Raw genomic sequence first — 19,058 nt, 5'->3', positions numbered from 1 at the left:
CCCATCAATGTCCCCAAACCGGTCTGAGCATCCCTTCAGCCCATCAATGTCCCCAAACCGGTCTGAGCATCCCTTCAGCCCATCAATGTCCCCAAACCGGTCTGAGCATCCCTTCAGCCCATCAATGTCCCCAAACTAGTCAAAGCATCCTTCCACTCAGCAATGTCCCCAAACCGGTCTGAGCATCCCTTCAGCCCATCAATGTCCCCAAACCGGGCTGAGCATCCCTTCAGTCCATCAATGTCTCCAAACAAGTCTGAGCATCCCTTCACCCCAGCAGTGTCCCCAAACCAGTCTGAGCATCCCTTCAGCCCATCAATGTCCCCAAACTGTCCTGAGCATCCGTCTACCCTGCAGTGTCCCCAGAGAGAGGCTGAACAGATAGCAGGGACCTGCAGGTACAGACCCCAGCAGGGATGGGGTCCCCTTTGAAATCCCCAATCCAGGACAGATGCCACCACCTCTGCCGGGACCTTCCCCATCCTGATGCCAAACATCCCACTGCCTTCGGTGCCGGCACACGGCTTTGCCGGACACAAGCCAGGCAGGGGGGTTTCAGGGCCCTGGGGGACTCCCCAACTGCCAGGGGTGCTACTTCCCTGAACCCCAACTTCTCCCCATCCCCCAGCAATCTAACACACACACAAAACTATCTGCCCCTCAGCCCGGCTCCCAGCGATAAAAAGAAATAGCTGGAATAATTTTTCCCACCCACACATACCAGGGTGGAGGGGAAGGGGGAGCGATGGGGCTGATGCGGCGAGGGGCCGTCCCTCCGGACGAGCCGTCCCTCCTCATCGTGTCCTGCTCGCCCCGATAATAAACCTTGAGGTTTGCAGACAAACTCCGGGCAGCCGGAGATTATTCAGGCAGGAGTCACGGCGCAGATAAACACAACCGAAGGCGAGCGGGAGGCAAAGGGGAAGGGGGAGGCGGCCAGGGAAAAGGCAATATAAAAAAAGTTTGCAGTTTTAATTAGATGCACCAAAAATATAAGAAGTTGCTCTGTCCCATCTTGATACCCCGCATGCAGGACTGGTGGCGAGGATGGATTTGGGGTTCATGGCCGGTCTTGGGAGAGGTGGACTTGTGCCATGCTCTGTAATTAACCCAGAGCCATCGTTACCACCTGGGAGCAATTAAATAAACCCTGAACAGATGAGCCGGCAGCAGGGGGTTAGGGGCTCAGCGAGGTGGAAATCTTGGTGGGGACCTAAAGAGTGAAGCCAAAGTAGGAAAGGGGGTGAGGAACCCCCCGGGAGTGAACGCTACTCTTTTGGGGAGGGTGGGGGGACACGGCCGTGGGAGACAAGGCAAAAGCCATCCTGGGTTTGGCTCCATCCCTTACCTATCGGTGGCCTGGCAGTGTCCCCACAGGGATAAAGGCAAAAAGCTTCATCCTACCTTGCAGAGAGGCGAGCGCCGGCTGGGCTTCCCAGGGGCTGTAGCCTCCAGGCAGCTCCCCGTGGGGATTCTCTAGTGTCTCGTACTGCGGTTGAGCAGCTTGTCCCTCAGCGGGGCTCTGCTCTCCTCCATTCCTCTGTCCCAACACCACATTCGTGATATTTGTTGGAGCTTTTCACCTTATGCCTCTGGGAAAATTGGCCAGACTTGGTGAGGGTGGCCGGGCAGCAATGGGGCAGGAGGGGACAGCCCTGGGAGGGGAGCTGGAGGCTGCGGGTGCTCCCAAAAGTCTCCGCTACTGGCCCCGCTCCAGAGCAAACAAAAATGAATAGGAAAGATGGAAACCTGGGGCATGGCAGAGAGCTGCTGGCGGGGTTGTGGGGAAGAGTTTGAGGGAATTTGGGGTGGTCTGGGGGAATTGGGGAGGATTGGCATCCCCTCTCCGGACCCACCAGAGGATGAAGTGGTTGGCACGAGTGGGCACGAAGCACGGCCACGCTCCATCCCGGGATCCCATCGGGAAGCAGAACCGAGTCGGGGTGTCCCAGCACCCTGGCCGAAGGGGCGGCACATCTGTAAAGGCTCCCAAGTCAAGGATTACAGCCTCCAGCTCCCAGGGATTTGCACATCAGCTGGGCGAGCGGCAGCCCCCTCCAGCAAACAAGGTCATTTCAAAGATAAAACAAAATACTCCTTCTCCCTCACTGGCACGTGGGGCCGAGGAGCCACAAGGTGAGGTCCCGGCATGCCACGTCCCCACGCTGCCAAGCCTCCGGCAGGGCAGCAATTTTGGAGACCCAGAGGATACAGCCATAGAGGGGGGGCTTAGCCCCATAGCCCCCGAAAAAGGGCCAGGGGAAGGTGAGAAGCCCACAGGGCACGAACAAAGGCGCCCGGAGCCGTCCGCTTGCCCCCCCCCCCCCATCCCGTGCCGCATCTTCGCAGCTGCCATTGCTGACATACGGCGGATCCTGCCAGATAAAAAAGAAAATTCAGGCTGCTCAGAGTTTCCCTTTTCGCCAGCTCCATCCCTGATAAGTGCAGAGCCTGCAGAGCGCCTGATAGACGGGCTATCGCGGCGGTTGGTGCGAAAGGAACACCCTATCGCTGCAGCATCGCCGGACCGCCATCAACTCCCAGCCACACAGAAATTAATACCACTCCAATTACCAGAATAGAGATGGGCTGGGAGAAGGCGATAATAAAATCTCTTTTACATAAAGAATGCAAATAACCCGCTCCGCCGAGGGAAGGTGGGGGGGGGGGGTGAAGGGGAGGCATGGCCAGAGCCAAGGCTTCGTGGTCCCTTTTGGGGAGCCCGTGGTCGACAGTCCTGCTGGGATACGGGGCTCCGCGGTGCCGTGACCCCCAGGATACTGGGACGCCTGTGGGTTTGGCATCGCAGCCCCCTCCCGCCCTACACCGGGATGCCAGTCCGGGAGCCGGGGGCAAAGGGCTGGGGAGCAGATAAGGAGGAGCCGGGGGTGGCCTCGCAGCTCCTTCCTGGCCGGCACGCAGGAAGGGCCGGGATAACAGCAGGGCGGGCGAGAGCTTCCCCTCGGATGGGGCGGGAAGGGGGAGCGGAGCCACAGCTCCCCGCCGCACCGTGGGGATTTTGGCAGCTGCGGGAGCACGTGCGCTGCCAGCCGGCATTTCCCAGGGCTTCTCCATCGCCCAGCCCACGAAGGAGGCTGGCGGCTTTGGGGAAACGTGGGGATCCCCCCCCGTTGCATCCATCACAGAAGGGCGATCGCTGTCCCGCATCACGGTCACCCCTTCCCATCACGCGCTGCTCCGAAACCAAATCCACCGGCATCGCCTAGCCGGGAGGCCCCCTGGGAACAGGGTGGGGGCTGGCAGCACAAAGGTGGCCCGAAATACGGCACATCCACCCTTGGGGGGTCTCAGTTCCCCATCCCGGACCTGTCTCCGTCCACTTGCCGGGTGCCGCAGCGGACGAGCGCTCACAAACCCAATCTGGGCGGCGGAACCCCGACCGTAACCCCATCGGCGGGGCGGTTTGGAGATAGCAGGGCGATAGGGCGCGGGGTACCCACACGGCACGCCTGGCCTCGCCGGGCTGCCAGGGCGCTGGCGGCCCCGGTGCGGAGATGCCGAGGGGGAGATAGACAGCTGTATTTGCTCCTTGGGGTTTTGATAACCATCGCGAAACCGCTCGAGCGTCGCTCTTGTGGTTGCCAAGATGTTTGCAAAGTGCCCTCGCGAGCACGGGGTGATGCAGGATGGGGTCCAAACCTGCCCTGCGCCGGGGAGTGCGATGCCAGCCACGGTGCCGGCATCCCCGCTGCTCCCGGCTCGGTTTTTACCACCGAGGTGAAAACGTTGGGGACGTGGGGGACCACAACCATCATCTCGTATCTCCTCTCTCAGCAGAAGTGCTGGTATTTGCAGCCTGCCCAGCTCCCAGTGCTCCCAGTCCTCCTCATACTGGTTTTTGCAAGAGGTGGCGAATGCCTGGGGGCTGCTCCGGCTGCTCCAGCCCGTGGTCCAGCCAGGATGGAGTGGGACGACCAGCCACACATCGGGGACTCACCTGGCCCGTTCCAGGTGTCCAGCTCCTGCGGGTTTTCTCCGGGATCCGGCTTCTCCGGCTCCTTCGGACTCTCCAGGGCGTCTCTGGACTCTGCAGCAGGAGAGGGAAGGCAGCAGGTCATGTGCAGGGAACTTCAGAGGCAGCATCCCACGGGGGTCAGGACCAGTGGACCTGTGACACCCTGGGGCCAGGATGTGCGCGGGAAGGGGATTCACTCTTGAGGATGTGCAGGGGCAGGGGGTTCCCCTCAAAATCCCTGTGTCCCTCAAAATCCCACTGCCCAGCCGTGGGGTCCCCTGCACCCCGCGGGATGACCTGTAAGGACAGCCAAGCCCACACACTCATCCTCCCCAGGGATTTCCCGAGCCATCCCTGGGTGGGCACCCACCTCCCACCCCCAAACCCCCCTGCATCTCTCCCATCCCACCACGGGCCCCCACGTCACCCAGTTCAGTCCCCTCCCGTCACGGCTCTATTTGTGGCGTATTCATAGCAACTTGATAACAATTATTTTCTCCATTAACTGCTGCTGGAGATGCAGCTGATAAAGCCTATCTGCATATGACAGTGTGGAAGATTAGCGCCCAAAGTACATGTTTGCCTTGGCGTCCCGGGCGGATAACCAGCGCGGAGCCCAATCGATCGGCGCCAGAGCGAACACCCAGGGGTGACGTCACCGGCATTGGAGATTATTAATACAGGTGATAAGCAGAATGATTAACATCAAATAAATCAATCACCGGGTATAAAAGTCCTATTATTTTTGGCTATAAATCAAAGTGCCTGGCATATCGATTTTTATCCATCGTGCTGAAAGCTTTAGTGGCCGTTATTGCTGCTCGGCGTTATCTCTGCTATCACCTTTTTATCGAGGCAGGCTAGTGCCAGGTGCAGCTCCGCGCCCGGGCTCCCGGCTCCCTCGCCCCCAGCCCGGCTCCCCCATCAGATAAGAGCCGCTCGCTTCTCCCTGCTGCCGAGCAAAGTTTGCCGGCGAGCCCTCCCTACCCCGGCTATTGGGGTGCTGGCGTGGATCCCCCCTCCCCCCGCTTCCCTGGTGCATCACGGGTTGGCTCCCGTGGTTTTGGGGGAACGCGTTGCTTCCCGGGGACTGGCCGGCTCCATTAGCCGGCGCAGCCTTGCCCCGCTGCGGTTATCTCGAAGGGCACTGCAAACATTAACTGATTAGGATTTGCCCCCACCTCCACAGGAAGGAACTCAAAGGATATCTGGGGACTGTTTCAGCCCAGCCCTGAAACGCAGCCGCCTCTGGGGTGGGGCACGGCACGGCACGGCGCGGCACGGCGGCGGGCAGCAACGGCCACGTCCCCTTACTCCCATCCGTGGCGCTGCTGGTGCCAGTGTTTGGGGCCTCGGTGGCTGCTTTGCACCCTGGGGAGTCACTTTGCACCCTAAGGGGTCACTTTGCACCCCAAGGGGTCACTGTGCATCCCAGGGAGGGGGTCACTTTGCACCCCGAGGGGAGTCACTTTGCATCCTGGGGAGGGGGTCACTCTGCACCCTAAGGGGTCACTTTGCACCCCAAGGTGTCACTTTGCATCCCAGGGAGGGGGTCACTTTGCACCCCAAGGGGGGGTTGCTTTGCACCCCAAGGGGTCACTTTGCATCCCAGGGAGGGGGTCACTTTGCACCCCCACATCCCTCCGCTGTCACCGGCAGCTCAGCACCGGGGAGGGTGAAAGGTGCTGAAACAGATACAGGGTGACAGTGCTCATTAGCAGCCCTCACGGCGAGCAACCCGCCTCCGGTTTCCAGCAGCCCCCCCGGCACGCCGTTGCCCCCCGGCCAAGCCGAGATTGCTCCTGCCCGCGCCGGCCGTGGGGATCCCCTCTGTGCCGGGGAGCATCCTCGCTCCTGGCCCATTGCTCGCCGTCACCCTGGGACTGGGCTGCCACCAGTGGGTCCCACCGCCGGCCGGAGGGTGCCCGGAGGGATGGAGCACCCCAGGAATTCCAGGGGGGTCTCACTTAACCGACAGCCCAACCCTCGACGGGCGCACGGGATGCTTCTTTTTGCTAATTAACGCCACGCACCAACAGCGTGATGCTCAGGATGCCGGTGTGGCCGGCAGGTTGCTCCGGTGGCAGAGCCCGTCCCCGTGGCGAGGGGACACCATGGGCAGCCCCCCGACATCGCGGCGAGGCTCACCTTCGCTGCCGGGGGGGCTGGAGCTGTCGCGCTCGGCAGAGCCCTCGCAGTCCGAGGCGGCCCCTTCCCTCTCCGAGGGGCTCTTCTCCCCTGCCGGGCCGTCCTCGCCTTCCTCCATTGCTGCCAGGGAACCTGCCGAAACACGAGGGGGTGGTTAGCGGGGGTGAACCGGAGGGGAAAAAAACACCCCAGTGGGTTTTCCCAGTTGGGAAATGTAGGATGCTGGTGCCTTGGGGGCTGGCAAAGGGTCCTTTCCCTGACCCACCGTGGGCACGGGGTCTGGAGGAGATGCCCTGTAGCTCTGCACCCCACGGGAAGGGAAACCCCCTCCCCACATCTCCCTGGGGTCCCTCATCCCCTTGCAGAGCCGGGGGGTGGTTTATAGAGCCACCCACCTTGCTCCGGGGTGTCCCCCGAGGGATGCCCAGTTCCCCCCTAGACGTCGTGGGGAATGAACCCCACACCTGCCCGGGAATCGAGTGGGGTCCCCTCGTATCAGGAGCACGCGGCTGCGGCACAGTGAGGTGCCCAGCCTGCCGCACCGCTCTTCCCACCCAAATCTCCCCCCCAGCCTCCCAGCACCTGCCCCGAATGGGACCCCCAGGGACTGTCGTCCGTCCGTTCCCCCCCCCCCCCCCCCAGGTTCCCAGCACCCTTTGTCTGATGGGGGACCCATAACACAGCCCCCCCACCATACCCACAGCCCCGGACAAAAGGGGGATGCTGCGGTGGGGACACCGGGTGCAAGCAGGGTGCATGTGGGGGGACACCCCAGCAGTCCCCCACCCCCTAAAAACCAGCCCTGCCGGCCCACGCTGCCATTCCCATGGCAACGCAGCATCCCCATCCGCGCCAAAAATCAAGAAAGAAAGGAAGAGCGGTGCACGCGGCTCGCTCCGCACGAAGCCGCGCCGGGGGCTGCCCGGTGTCCCATCCGGCACGCGGGCAGGGGGAACGGCGCGGTGACAAACCGTCTGCAGACCTCAGCTGCTCTCTGTGACTCCAGGCATGTATATTTACAGCAGGAGAACAAAGAGCCCATAATCTATACAAAGCAGACAACAATGAGCGTGAATAAAGAGGCTGCGGGAGAAGGGAAGGCAATTTATTCTAATTCTGCTAATTTCAGTTCCAGCACAATTAAAAAGGCTCTGATAATATTCAGAAACAATCGCCAGCTAACAAATCGTTTCTCTCGCTGTAAATGAAACATTGTTAGGCTAATTTCTTCTTTCACGCCTTCACGGCTCTTGGGCTTCTGATAAAGTTAACCCGACTCTCGCCTGCTCCGTGGCTTGGCACCTTCAGCCGGGCCGGGGAGGGATGGACAGAGCCGGGGAGGGATGGACGGGGCTGGGACCGCACGTGGCACCCGCCCAGGGGTGCCCAGACCACCCGCATCCTACCCCAAAACACCAAGCCCTGGCCAGGAGGGAGATGGGGATGCCGCATATAAATGTATAAAAACTGTATAAAAGCTGGCGTTTGGGTACCGTGGCGTCACCGAATGCCTGCGGGGATGATGGGTGGCCGGCAGCATCCCAGCATCATGTCACCGCGGTCCCTGGATGCATCCTCGCACCCAGCCCGTCCCATTGCAGCATCCCGCTCCCAGCGCGCCCGCCTGTCCCCAGGGGATGCTCTGGCCCCGGCGCTGCCGGCTGTGTGGGTGAAATGAACTACTGGATAGCTTTAAAAAAAAAAAAAAAAAAAAAAAGGGAAAAAAAAGAAAAAAAAGCGAGGGAGAGGGAGCGTGGAGCAGGGAGCGGAGCGTCACTTCTCCGGGATTGCTGGAAGCCCTGCACAGTTATCACCGCACACAGCCTCCCTCGGCTTGCCTGATCTGTCTATTCTTCATTAAGCAAATACGCTGAAATGGAAATGAAAACATAATAGCTATTTGATTTTCGGCGAGATATTTTGCATATTGGTTCAGTGCTGATAGTGGAATTTCATCAACTCCCTTTTTTCATGCTTTAAAACTGAATTACTGAGGCTGGCTTTACAGAGAGGGGAAGAGCCAAAAAATGCTCCCTTCCAAGATACTCCGCTTCGACGATTAACTCTGCTCCCTCCCTACTTCTCCCCCTTTTTTTTTTTTTTTTTGATAACAAGGAAGGGTTTCTTTTTATTTTCTCCCCCCCCCCCCCCCTTTTTTTTAAAAAAAATTACAGCGATAGTAAAAACTTGCAGGAAGCAAAGGCAATGTGCCCATGTCACCCATGTGCAGGTTGGGGACACGAGTCCAGGTGGGCACGAGGGTCGGTATTCCTGGGGCTTTGCCAGCAGTAGGAAAACCCATTGTTACCCAGGTAATGATTTGATCATTTCACTCAAATTAAGGTTCTCCCAGCATAGGAACAATAAACCTTTTCTTGATGCTTTGCGCTTAGCTGATAAATTAAATAAAAGGAAAAAATAATACAGCAAGTAAAAAAGGAGCAGGGACTTCTCCAGGCTGCCAAGAGCGAGACCCTGGACGCTCCAAAAGCCGGCACACAGACAAGAGCAAAGCGATAAGAGGCCTCGATAACAGATAGAAAATAGCAACAGCCCCAGACTTTCCCACCGGCTCTGGAGCAGGGAGGAGGAGGAGGAGGAGGAGGAGGAGGAGGAAGAGGAGGAGGAAAAGGAGGAGGAGGAGTCCCTGTGGTGGAAAGCGGGTCCTGGATTGAAAACACGTGCAGGCTGGGGGCAACCTGCCTTCGCTGTCTGGTGTTCATCGGCACACATCCAACTCCAAAAAACTTATTATTTTTCAAAATAAAGAGGCCAGGCAAGGTGGTGAGCCCAAGGGGAGGCTCTGGGAGCTGGGGAGCGAGGGCGAGAGCTTCATACCCCAAAACTCGTCTACAGACACCTCGATGCTCGTGGTGCAGCGAGTCCCCGGGGTGCTCAGCTCCGGGGTGTCACCCCCCCCAGTGCCGGGGGGGACCCGGGGGACATCCCCAGCTCCACTGGGGTCGGCGGGACCACGCGGGCAGCACGACGGAGGCTCCTTTCTTCATCCTTCCAGCTCCTCCTCATCCCCTCGCTGGCCCTCAATCCATCTTCCAATTAAAAATAAACCAGAAAAATAACAGCAATAAACCAGTCAACCCCAAAGAGGCCGGTGAGGCTCCCCACCAGCGCTGCCATGATGCTCACCCATCATGTCGCGATCGAGATGCGGGGAATCCAGCTCAGGCATCACCTCCTTTATGCTGCGCCTAAACCGCCTTATTTTCCCCCAGATTTTGCAGCCACAAGCAAAGGGCTGCAGGAGCGGGCACAGGGGGCTGGTATTCCCCAGGGAAAGATGCCCTCGGAGAGGGCTGCAGCCACTCCTGATCCTTCCTTGCACCCGCTGCAAAACCATCTCCGGTGATTCGGTGGGGATCGGCGCAGCCCGGGGATTCCCCAGGGTCTCGTAGCAGAGTTGTGCCCTGCAGCAAGTAACACCCAAAGAGCAAGCTGGGCTGCAAATCCAAAAACCACCGGTATCTGATGGGACACCAGCCTGCCTCTTCTCACCCAATTTTTCCCCGGTATGTATTAATGTTTGCTTTTACCGACGACCTCGGATGCCCTCAAGCCCGTTCCCTGGGGATTGGGGATGCCAAGCGCCACGGCCGAGGCCAAACGAGGTTTTGGTGGCCGGGAAATGATGCTGGTCCTCAAGAGGTCACGTTAACCAGTGGGTTATTTTTTCCCCTCCCCTTGGTTGATGCTGCTGGGATCCAGCATTAAATTGCAATGCTCTCCAAGAACGGAGGTCCGAGGCGGGCGAGACACCCCGCCTCGGACCCCCGTTTTGGAGTAAAACGGAGTTTTTCGAGCACAAATCAACCCTTTCCCCTATCAGCCCGCCTGCAGCATCCCAAGGCCGGGCTCCCCCCGTGGATATCAGCACATTAAATATCAGCCCCATGCACAGAGCCGATAGCAGTTGGGGCCAGCCCCCGCCCCAGCGGTACGTATCTCTAATTCGGGGCCCTTCTCCATCACCCCCAGATAAAACTCACCCTGACCCTTCCTGCGGTGCCCTGTGTTAAAAGGGCAAGGAAAAAAAAAAAAAAAAAAAAAAAAGACGTCTGGAGAGCTGGTAGGTGGAGAAGGGGATTTATAATGTATTTGTAATAATTTATTATTAAATTATGCCTAATTTATCCAGGAGGGGAATGAAGGATAGTGGGGAATGAAGGTGGTGGGGGCTGCTATGATTGCTGGTGGGACGCTGCAATTGCTTGCGGGAGAAGATGCTGTGATTGCTTGGGGGGAGTTTATAATAATTTATAATTAAATTTATAAAGTATTTAGAACTGATTTATCCAGGAGGGTAATGAAGGATAGTGGGGGATGCTGTGATTGCTTATGGGGGGTATTTATAATAATTTATTATTAAATTTATGAAGTATTTAGGCCTAATTTTTCCAGAAGGGGAATAAAGGGTAGTGGGGGAATAGAGGTGGTGGGGGATGCTGTGACTGCTGATGGGGGGTATCACAATAATTTATTATTAAATTTATAATGTATTGAGGCCTGATTTATCTAGGAGGGGAATGAAGGATAGCAGGGGAATGAAGGTGGTGGTGGGTGCTGTGATTTCTCACGGCGGGGGAGGATGTCGCTGTGAGTGCTCACAGGGAGATGCTCACGTCTGGACCCCGCAGCATCCCGACCACCGCAAAAAACCACACCCGGGCTGGCATCCCCGTGCCGGCGATGCGAAACACCCCATCCATCCACCTGTGGGGTGCAGCACCCCAAGCATCCCTTCCCGATCCGGAGCAGCTCTGCTCCGGGGGGAGCCCCTGATTGTAACCGTCCGGGAAGAAAAGAGCCGGGGAGAAGCAGAGCCTGAGAAAAAGCAGCCCTGCTGATAGGGGAGAGATTGGTTTCAGCCGGAGCTGCTCCCCCTGCCAAGTCCATATCCTATCTGCGCGGGGTGCAGTTACTTAACATTCATCACCGCCTGAACTCTGTAACTTTATCAGCGGCCGAGCATGGCGCCATCGCCGAGCCCAGCCATTCCCGGCGCTCAGATAGGGCCGATAAACCGCTGATAGATTACAGGAGATTGTTTCACTTCAGGGGCCGCGATTACTAATACTAATAGCGAGAGAGCCCGCATCATATCAAACAGCAGCTGGGGAGGGGGGGTGGGTGGGAAGGAACGGGCCGCGGCGGGCACGGGAAAATAATGAGAAAGAAAATACAGGGACAATGACAATGAAGTGACTTTACGTTTCAGATGGGGTCGATAACGCCCTGATAGATTTTTTAAGAGAGGAGAGAGTCTAATAGAGCCGTCCCCGTCCCCGGCACATCAGATGGATGGGAGCAGATTGCTCCGTGAGAAGGGGATGCGATGCTTAACGCGGTCCTGCCTTCCCGGCTGGCGAGGGAGCCGGGGCCAGGAGATGATGTTCAAAGCATGGGAGGGAAACTGAGGCAGCTGGGGGGGCCCCTCTGCAGCTGGCAGAGAGGGACTGGTCCTTACCGGGGAGGACCCGGGGGTGTCCTTCAACCCAAACCCCATCCAAGAGCAGTTTGAGATGTTTAACCCCATGTCGATGCAGGCAGGGTTTGGGCAGCCTGGCGGGAGGCTGGGGAGCAGCTGGATACCCCGATAATTTGGAAGGAAACTCCACCCGTGAAGATCAGGCTCCAAATGTGCACGAGTGTGCAAGGCGGCACGGGCGTGCGAGGCGGCACGGGCGTGCGAGGCTCACTGCCACCGCTGCTCCTGCACCGGGTGCTTGCAGTGCTGCTGGCCAAAGGGAATTTTTCTGGGTGAAACCCCCTCAGTTCTGGTACTTTTTCTCCCACCTGGAATAAAGCTGTTCCGGCTGGGAATGGCTGGGGGCAGGCGGTGACGCTCATCCGCCGGCGTGGCCCCCCCGGAGCCCATCAATACCAGGTGACGGCGAGGCCAGAGGTCAAGCTCTTTGCTAATCTAGCGACAAATTACCCCGGAGATGCCGCGCCGGAGCCATCCCCCTCCCCGTGGGAAGTGATTTCGGGTCCTGCCGGGTCCATCCCGCTGCCAAAAGCTGCTGGGAAGGGAATGGGGACAGATTTCAGCCTCTGGCCCGAGGCGTTCAGTCCATGATGGCACCAGGTGAGGACAAGGATGGAGGGACAGGGACAAGGATGATGGTGGACATTGCCCAGAAGCCCACCAGACCCATCATCGAAGATGCTCTGGCTGGGGTGTCCCTGCTGCTCCCAGACCCCCCCAGCATGCCCAGCGCCAGCTCCCAGTGCCATCCTGGACCACTTTGGGGTCTCCAGCCAACGCTGCAGCAATGAGCAGAGGCTGGGGGGGGGGGGGCTCCAGGAGCAGAAAAGGACCCTAAGAAGGTACAACACGTTGGGTGGCCACCTGCAAGAAACCGAGTGGGCTGCTGGCACCAAGCCTAGCAGATGAAGGTCACCAGCGGCCACTGGGACAGGGCTGTCCCCAAAAACCCTATGGCCACAGCCCCCCGCCCCCAGCAGCCTTCGCTGGACCAGCACAAGCATCCACAGCAGCACAGTCCTTCCATCACCAGCACCTTCACCCAGCACCCCCAACCCTCCTCTTCCTCCAACTCCAAGCAGCGTGGCTGTTCATGCCAGGCTCCGCGGACGCCAAGTTTGCCTCCGTGCAAACGCGCGTGCCTGCGCTGCCTTTTTTTTTTTTTTTAAATTTTTTTTTTTTTCCTGTTCTTGGCATTTTGGTGGAGCGAGATAAGAGTAAAAAACAACAGAGCTGCTCAGAGAGTGAAAAAGGGAGATAGATAACGCAGATACTGACTCCTACACAAAACAGTCCTGGCTTTATCACTGCTTTTTATCACAGTTCCTTTAAAAAAAAATAAAGAGAGCAGCCCAACTGGAATGGGGCAGCACATTAAAAAATGAACTTTATACCGTTTGCTCTTTAGTTTTATATTTAGATGAAACAAACTTAGATTCTTGCGGTCGATACCTTTTCCAGTACAAGGAACCAAAAAGTCTGGAAGCCCTATTTGCTCCAGCAGGGACGAGTGAGGAAACTCAAATATAATTTTTAAGCCCAGATAGGCCGGGGGATGAGGCCAGTCCCAAAGCATCCTGGACTGGGCAGCATCCCGCTGGACCAGGCAGTATCCCACAGCAGAACCAGTAAGGCTCAGGCTCGAGATGGGTATAGAAAGGCAGATGCTTCCCGAGCATCCCCGGGCCCTGGCTGCCGGTCCCTGGGGACCACCGGAGCCCACCCAACATGCCACAGCCGGCACCGGGATCCCAGCCCCGTGCCGCAGCCCCGTGGCATGGCTGCAGCCGGCGAAGCCAAACATCCCCACGATGGGATCGGATCCCTGGCACCCGAAGACAGCAACTCCATCCCAACGCGGGGTGCTAATACAGCCCGTCCACATGGCTCCCAAAAATCCTTCACCCACCACGAAACCCCATCGCTGAGGGCACCACACAGGGCTCTGCCCTCCCGCTGCCAACCCCGGGCACAGGCTGGGGAGGGCATTTTGGAGCTGAAAAACCCCAACCCACAGGGCACGGCCAGAAAGAGGGAAGGGAAAGAAAAAAATAATAATAAAAATGGACTGAAGGTTTTTCCCTCCCCTCGCACTCCCTTCCCTACCTTCTTTTTGAAAAACATAATTTATCTGTGTATTATCAAGAAATCCAGACACTTTAATCAGTGAGCTATGAAGTCAGTATTTCCATTCTTATCTAGCGGAGGAGTGGAAATGGAGAGCAGATAGGCAGCTCCGAGCCGGTCCGTGGTGGGGAATGTTAATGGGAGGAGCGGCAGAGCCATTGGCTACCGAGCTGCCGCTATCGCTGCCATTATCGGGGCATTATCAAGGCAACCATCGCAGCGCAGTAATGGGGCCAGTTCAACTTTCCGCATTATCATAGGAGCTGGAAGTAGCATGAGAGGCCTCGGCTGGGAGACGGAGAAGCGAGCGAGCGGCCAAACTTCCCGGCGAAGCAGGGGGGAAAAGCAAAAAAAGCAGCTTTTCCTCCCCACAGTCCCCTGAGCTGGCGACGCGTGGGGTGATGCTCTCCTACTCCGGCATCCTCCTGCGCGTTCCGGGCACCGACCCCGAGGCACAGCCCCAACGCCCTGCACGCCTTGGGTACCAATCCCACTGAGCATCCCCAAAGCCTCGGGCACCGACCCCCGGCTCACCAAGGACGAGAGAAAACAATGCATCTATATTTCATCAGATGAACAAATTAGAGGAGCACATTTCCTCCACACGCTATCAAACGGGAGATGTCAAGAAAATATGTTGATGTGAGAAAGAGGAGATAAAGAATTATTTTGGAGGAAAAAAGCCGTGGAAGGCTCTTATCTGGAGTGACTCATAGGCACACACTCCTTAACCCCACTGCAGCCCAAGGTCAGCAGTTACATTCCTTTCGGCATTTCATCCCTTCCAAAAAAACATGTTGCTGCGGGAACAATGCGGAGCCTTTGCCGGGCAGCCATCGGAAGAGGGAACTGTATTACCCCTGAAACACTTGAACTTTCCTGATAAAACAAGCAGCAGGACAGCAGCCTGGCCAAGCTGGAGCGTCCAAAAGCCCTGAGTCAGGCAACAAAACCAGTCATGGGATGTGTTGCAGAAAAAAATAAAATAATAATAAAAAAATTGGCTTCCTGCTCCCATTCCTGCTTTTCTCCAATGGAGGGGGGGAGCTGATTTCTTCTGCTCCCCAGGAAGAAAAATCCATGCCCCTGGCGCAGCCATAGGACTCGCAGAGCTGGAGCGTGATGCAGGGCTGGCAGAGAGGCGTTTTCCACTTTTTCTTGTTAGATAAAGAGATCTTAAAAGCCCAAGGTTTCTCTGCTCCTGCCGTCCCCCCCCCAGTTGCTCCAACCGGTGCTGGGGGCCGCTCACATCCCCCTCGCTGGGCAGCCTCAGATCCCAGCTGCCGTGGAAGGTCTGGGCTGGTTTTCTCTCTGCAGCATCACCCCAGTCAGCATTTTCCAAGGCACATCATGGGGGTTTTTTGCAGTAGGATGGACAGCATGCATGGAAAACATCCTCCTCCCTTCCCCAGAAGGGGTGGATTTGACCCCAAATCCACCAACGCCAAGCAGGGCACAGCAGCTCCGTCCCCAGGCTGTGCCAGCCCTGCTGCTCCCGGTTTGGCCAGCGTTGTCCCGTCCCTTCCCAGGGATGCGGGTAGCATCGGCCCCGCAGCCGGCACAGGCCTGGGAGCATCGCGTGGCGCAGGGTGCCCCAGGGATGCTGGGGATGGTGGACGTGGACACAGTGATGCCAGAGGACTTGGCTCTCCAGTGACTCGATGCCACGTTGTCTTTGGGATGCTGCCATCGCCAGGCGGCTCTGATGGATCCCCAGGGAGGGACGGGGGCTGCCCCTCTCTGGGAATCGCAGATCACCTGCACCGTGGCACTATCTCCTTGCACAACCTGCTGCAATTCCCATGGGGAAAGGATCGCTTTCTTCCCAAGCCCCGATTGCCGAACTGGCCGGCTTGCAACTTGGCAAAAGGGGAACCTTGCAGCTTGCTAGGTGGCCTCGTGATTCATGATGGAAAATAAGACCTTGCCCAACCACGCGCGTTCGGATCCATGGCTGTAAATCCCAGCCGGAGGTGGTTTTTCCCGCTCCAGAGTGGGATGCTGGGGATGGTCCCCGTGGTGCAGGCATCGCCACGGCTCCATGCCTGCTTGGGGTGCCCGAGGAGGGGGCGGCACGGGGGTGTCCCCGGCGGTGCGGGAGGTGGAAGAGCGGCACCAACCCAACCCCAGCGCCCACGGGCCCTGGAAGCGGCCCCCTGCCAAAGCCGCCGCAACCTCCCTCGCCGGCGCGGCTGCCAGCGCCGCCTTCACGCCCGCCGGCCGCCGGCAGGGACGTGCGCCGGGGCTCTCGGCAGAACAGGTTTTGCCACGCTGCCGGGTGCCCCACGCACGGCCGTGGCAAGCCTGGATCTGGCACTTGGCCTCCGAGCATCCCGCACGCATCCTTCCTACCCGATGCGGAGATGGGGATGGTTGGGAACAACCATCCTGGGGATAAAGCCCCAGCAGGTCCCAAAACGGGCTCGTAAGTGCCGAGGGAAGCACCCACATGGGACAGCCGTGACGTGTCCCGTGGCCAGCAGAGCATGGGGCTGGTGGCACAGGGTGGCCCAGAGCCCCGTAAATGGATATATTGCTCCGGAGAGAGGCCGAGGCAAGCTGTCCCCTCGGCCACCAGCCGCCGAGCACGGTCCCGACCCCTCTCCCTGGCCCGCAGGGATGCTTGCGCCTGGACCACTGGCCACGGAAGAGGAGAGAAACTTCTTCAAGCATCACCCGCGGCCGATCCAAACCCCGCACCGAGCAGGAGCACGGCTTTCCCATGGCATTCCCGAGTGACCATCAGGAAACGGCCGGCGACGGCTGGGAGAGCTCACCACCGCGTGTTGCGGGCTCTACCGGAGGCATCCCACCATCGCCAGCCCCATCCCACCCGTGGGGACCATGACGGATCCTCGCCTTCAATGGCGCATCCCAAGACACTGGCAGCAGCTGGGATGGGCAGAGCCGCTGCGGGGGTGGATGTGCCATGGGGCTTTCCTGCCTGCACCGAGGAGCCGTCATTTCGGGATGCCACTGAGTCAGGGCTGGCAAACGCCTCGGGGGAAGGGGGGGGGGGGGTGTTTGCACAAGAGGGGAGGGGTTGGCAGGCAAGCAGGCAGCACCCGTGGGTGTAGCAGACATATGGGACACAGGGATGCCACCCTCAGGATGCCGGGAGAGGGGCACAGGGGGGCTGCAACACCGAGGCAGCGCCTGGGGAGGTGTAGAAAACACCGGTTTTGGGAGCAGAGCTGGGGGGTCCCAGCAGCAAACCTTCCCCACCCTGCAGAGTGGCTCTGGGTAATGTGCCTCCCCAGACACCCCACTGCCCACTCCAGCCCAGAGCATCCCTTCCCTGGCAGGCGCAGATGGGGAAACCGAGGCATGGAGGAGGCTGGTGGTGATGGAAAAGTGCAGCAGCATCAGAGCGACAGGAGGGGGGGGGGGGGGGAACCCCAAACAAACAAAAAAAGGGCAAGCGGAGGCAGTTAGTCACCTGCATGGACCGAAAGGAAAGGAGCGACTCAGCGAGCAAAGGGAGCGGGAGAGGAGCGGGCAGGAGGCGTGCCGGGAGCATCCCACGCCACCGGCTCACCACGCCGCCGCTAAAAATAGATACCGGGTTGGCCGCTGTCATCTTTGCAAGAAATGCAATTTTCCAAGCTCCTGGGAAGGCCGATGGCTCCCACGGTCCGGTTGGCACCGCGACCCCCCTGCCTGGCACCACGACCTCCTGCCCGGCATCACGGCAGAGCCCACATGGGACTGGGGAGCAGCCAAGCTTGCAAAAGAGGAAAGGAAAAAAAAACCAAAACAAAACAAAAAAAACACCCCAAACTACCCAACCCAAACCAACCCATCAAGAGGCAGCCAGGTTTAACAGCGCAGATCACACTCGCTATCTAACACCATCTAATAGCAATTAAAGAAAATCCACACGCAAAAATATGACTGTGCTTTCGCCACCCCCCTGCCCCAGCCCATGCGTTTGCTCCGCAGAGCAGAACGCGAGATAATGATCGAAAAAGAAAGTCAAAGCTCTCATCAAACTAATGCAACATCTGCAGCTGATAACAGGCACTGGGGAGAGCTCGGCTTCTCAACCCAGCTTGTTTCACAGAGCACACGGGGCGGAGGAAGAAAAAACACCTTGAGAATTACAAACACATATGCAGCTGCCCCCCATCAGATAATTAAAGCGCCTGCGTTAATCACGTTTGCAATGGAACAAACTGTTGGAGCCCTTTTGCCCCTCTTTGCTGTGTTTGTTGTTGTAGCGAATCCTGCTCCGGTCTGGTGGGGAGAGATAAGTGGTCCTTATCTCCCCTGGCAATCTCTATCAGGATGGAGATCGCGCCTCACCGCTTATCGGGAGCTCAGATCTACTGTAGCTGAAAGCAGAATAGAAAGGGAAAAGGAAAAAAAAAAACCCACAAGCAGGCCCCTGCAACTACTACAAAAAATGTTCGTTTCCAGTTGATTTCGGAAAAAAAAAAAAAAAAAAAAAAAGAATAATATATATTAGAACAACAACAGAGGGAGAGGCACATCAGCAAGATGAGATCAATCTCCCGCTTATCAGCTTCCCCCATCAGAAGACCCGGCGCTGCGAGTGCACGCACAGGCAGCTGCCAGCAGCCTCGCTCATCAGCTGTGTGCCCGCGCTCCCATGTTTGAAGTTAATAAATATAACAGGCTATCTGGGTTGGAGATCAGCTCCTGCTCTCTATCAGCCCCTCACATCTATCTACCAGCAGAACAAAAGACAGAAAAAAAAAATAAATAAAGAGAAAAAAAAAAAAAAGAACCAACCCCAACCCTATAAAGCAGCAGCAGCTGCAGGGAGGTTGCTGGTTTTACAGCCACGGATGGAGGGGGGGGGGCAAAAAGCAACTGTCCCCCTCAGGCAGGTACCCTGCAAAATCAAGTCAATAAATGCTCTGGGTGTTTTCTCCGCTATCGGAAGCCACCAGCTAGGCGCAATCGGCTTTCAAAGCCTCACCACCACGTGCCACCGGGCAGAGCAGGTGCCCCTGGGGGGGGGCTCGGAGGGACCCCACGTTGCTGGTACCCCCGTCCCCCTCCATCGCTGCATCGCTCCAGCCCAAAAAGCGAAGAAGGAGGTTAAAGCAACTGGTTAAATATAGTCCGGTGTCTGATCTTTGTCTTATCACTCTTGGCGATCGCCCGCTCTCCCGGCAATCTCCCCTGCGAGCCTATCTGCGCATCGCATCGAGTTAAAAAAAAAAAAAAAAAAAAACACAAAAAAAAAAAAGAGAAAAAACCAAACCAAACCCCAGAAGAGATGAAGCCAGAGCGAGAACATAGCGTCACCCAGGAAAATAAAATCAGCAGATACCA

The 19,058-nt window shown here is 57.8% G+C and overlaps 1 protein-coding gene across 1 annotated transcript in view; it reads right to left on the bottom strand.

The window, feature by feature from the left end:
- Nucleotides 1–19,058, bottom strand: part of ZFPM1 (zinc finger protein, FOG family member 1) — a 33,779-nt gene that overhangs the window by 13,403 nt on the left and 1,318 nt on the right. Inside the window, 2 exon segments of the mRNA XM_049805000.1 lie at nt 3,959–4,048; nt 6,125–6,256. Of these exon segments, the coding sequence (XP_049660957.1) occupies nt 3,959–4,048; nt 6,125–6,256 (222 nt within the window).

This window comes from Accipiter gentilis, chromosome 7 (genome assembly GCF_929443795.1).
Source record: "Accipiter gentilis chromosome 7, bAccGen1.1, whole genome shotgun sequence".
Lineage (NCBI taxonomy): Eukaryota > Metazoa > Chordata > Aves > Accipitriformes > Accipitridae > Astur > Astur gentilis.
This window is presented reverse-complemented; position numbering and strand designations above follow the sequence as displayed.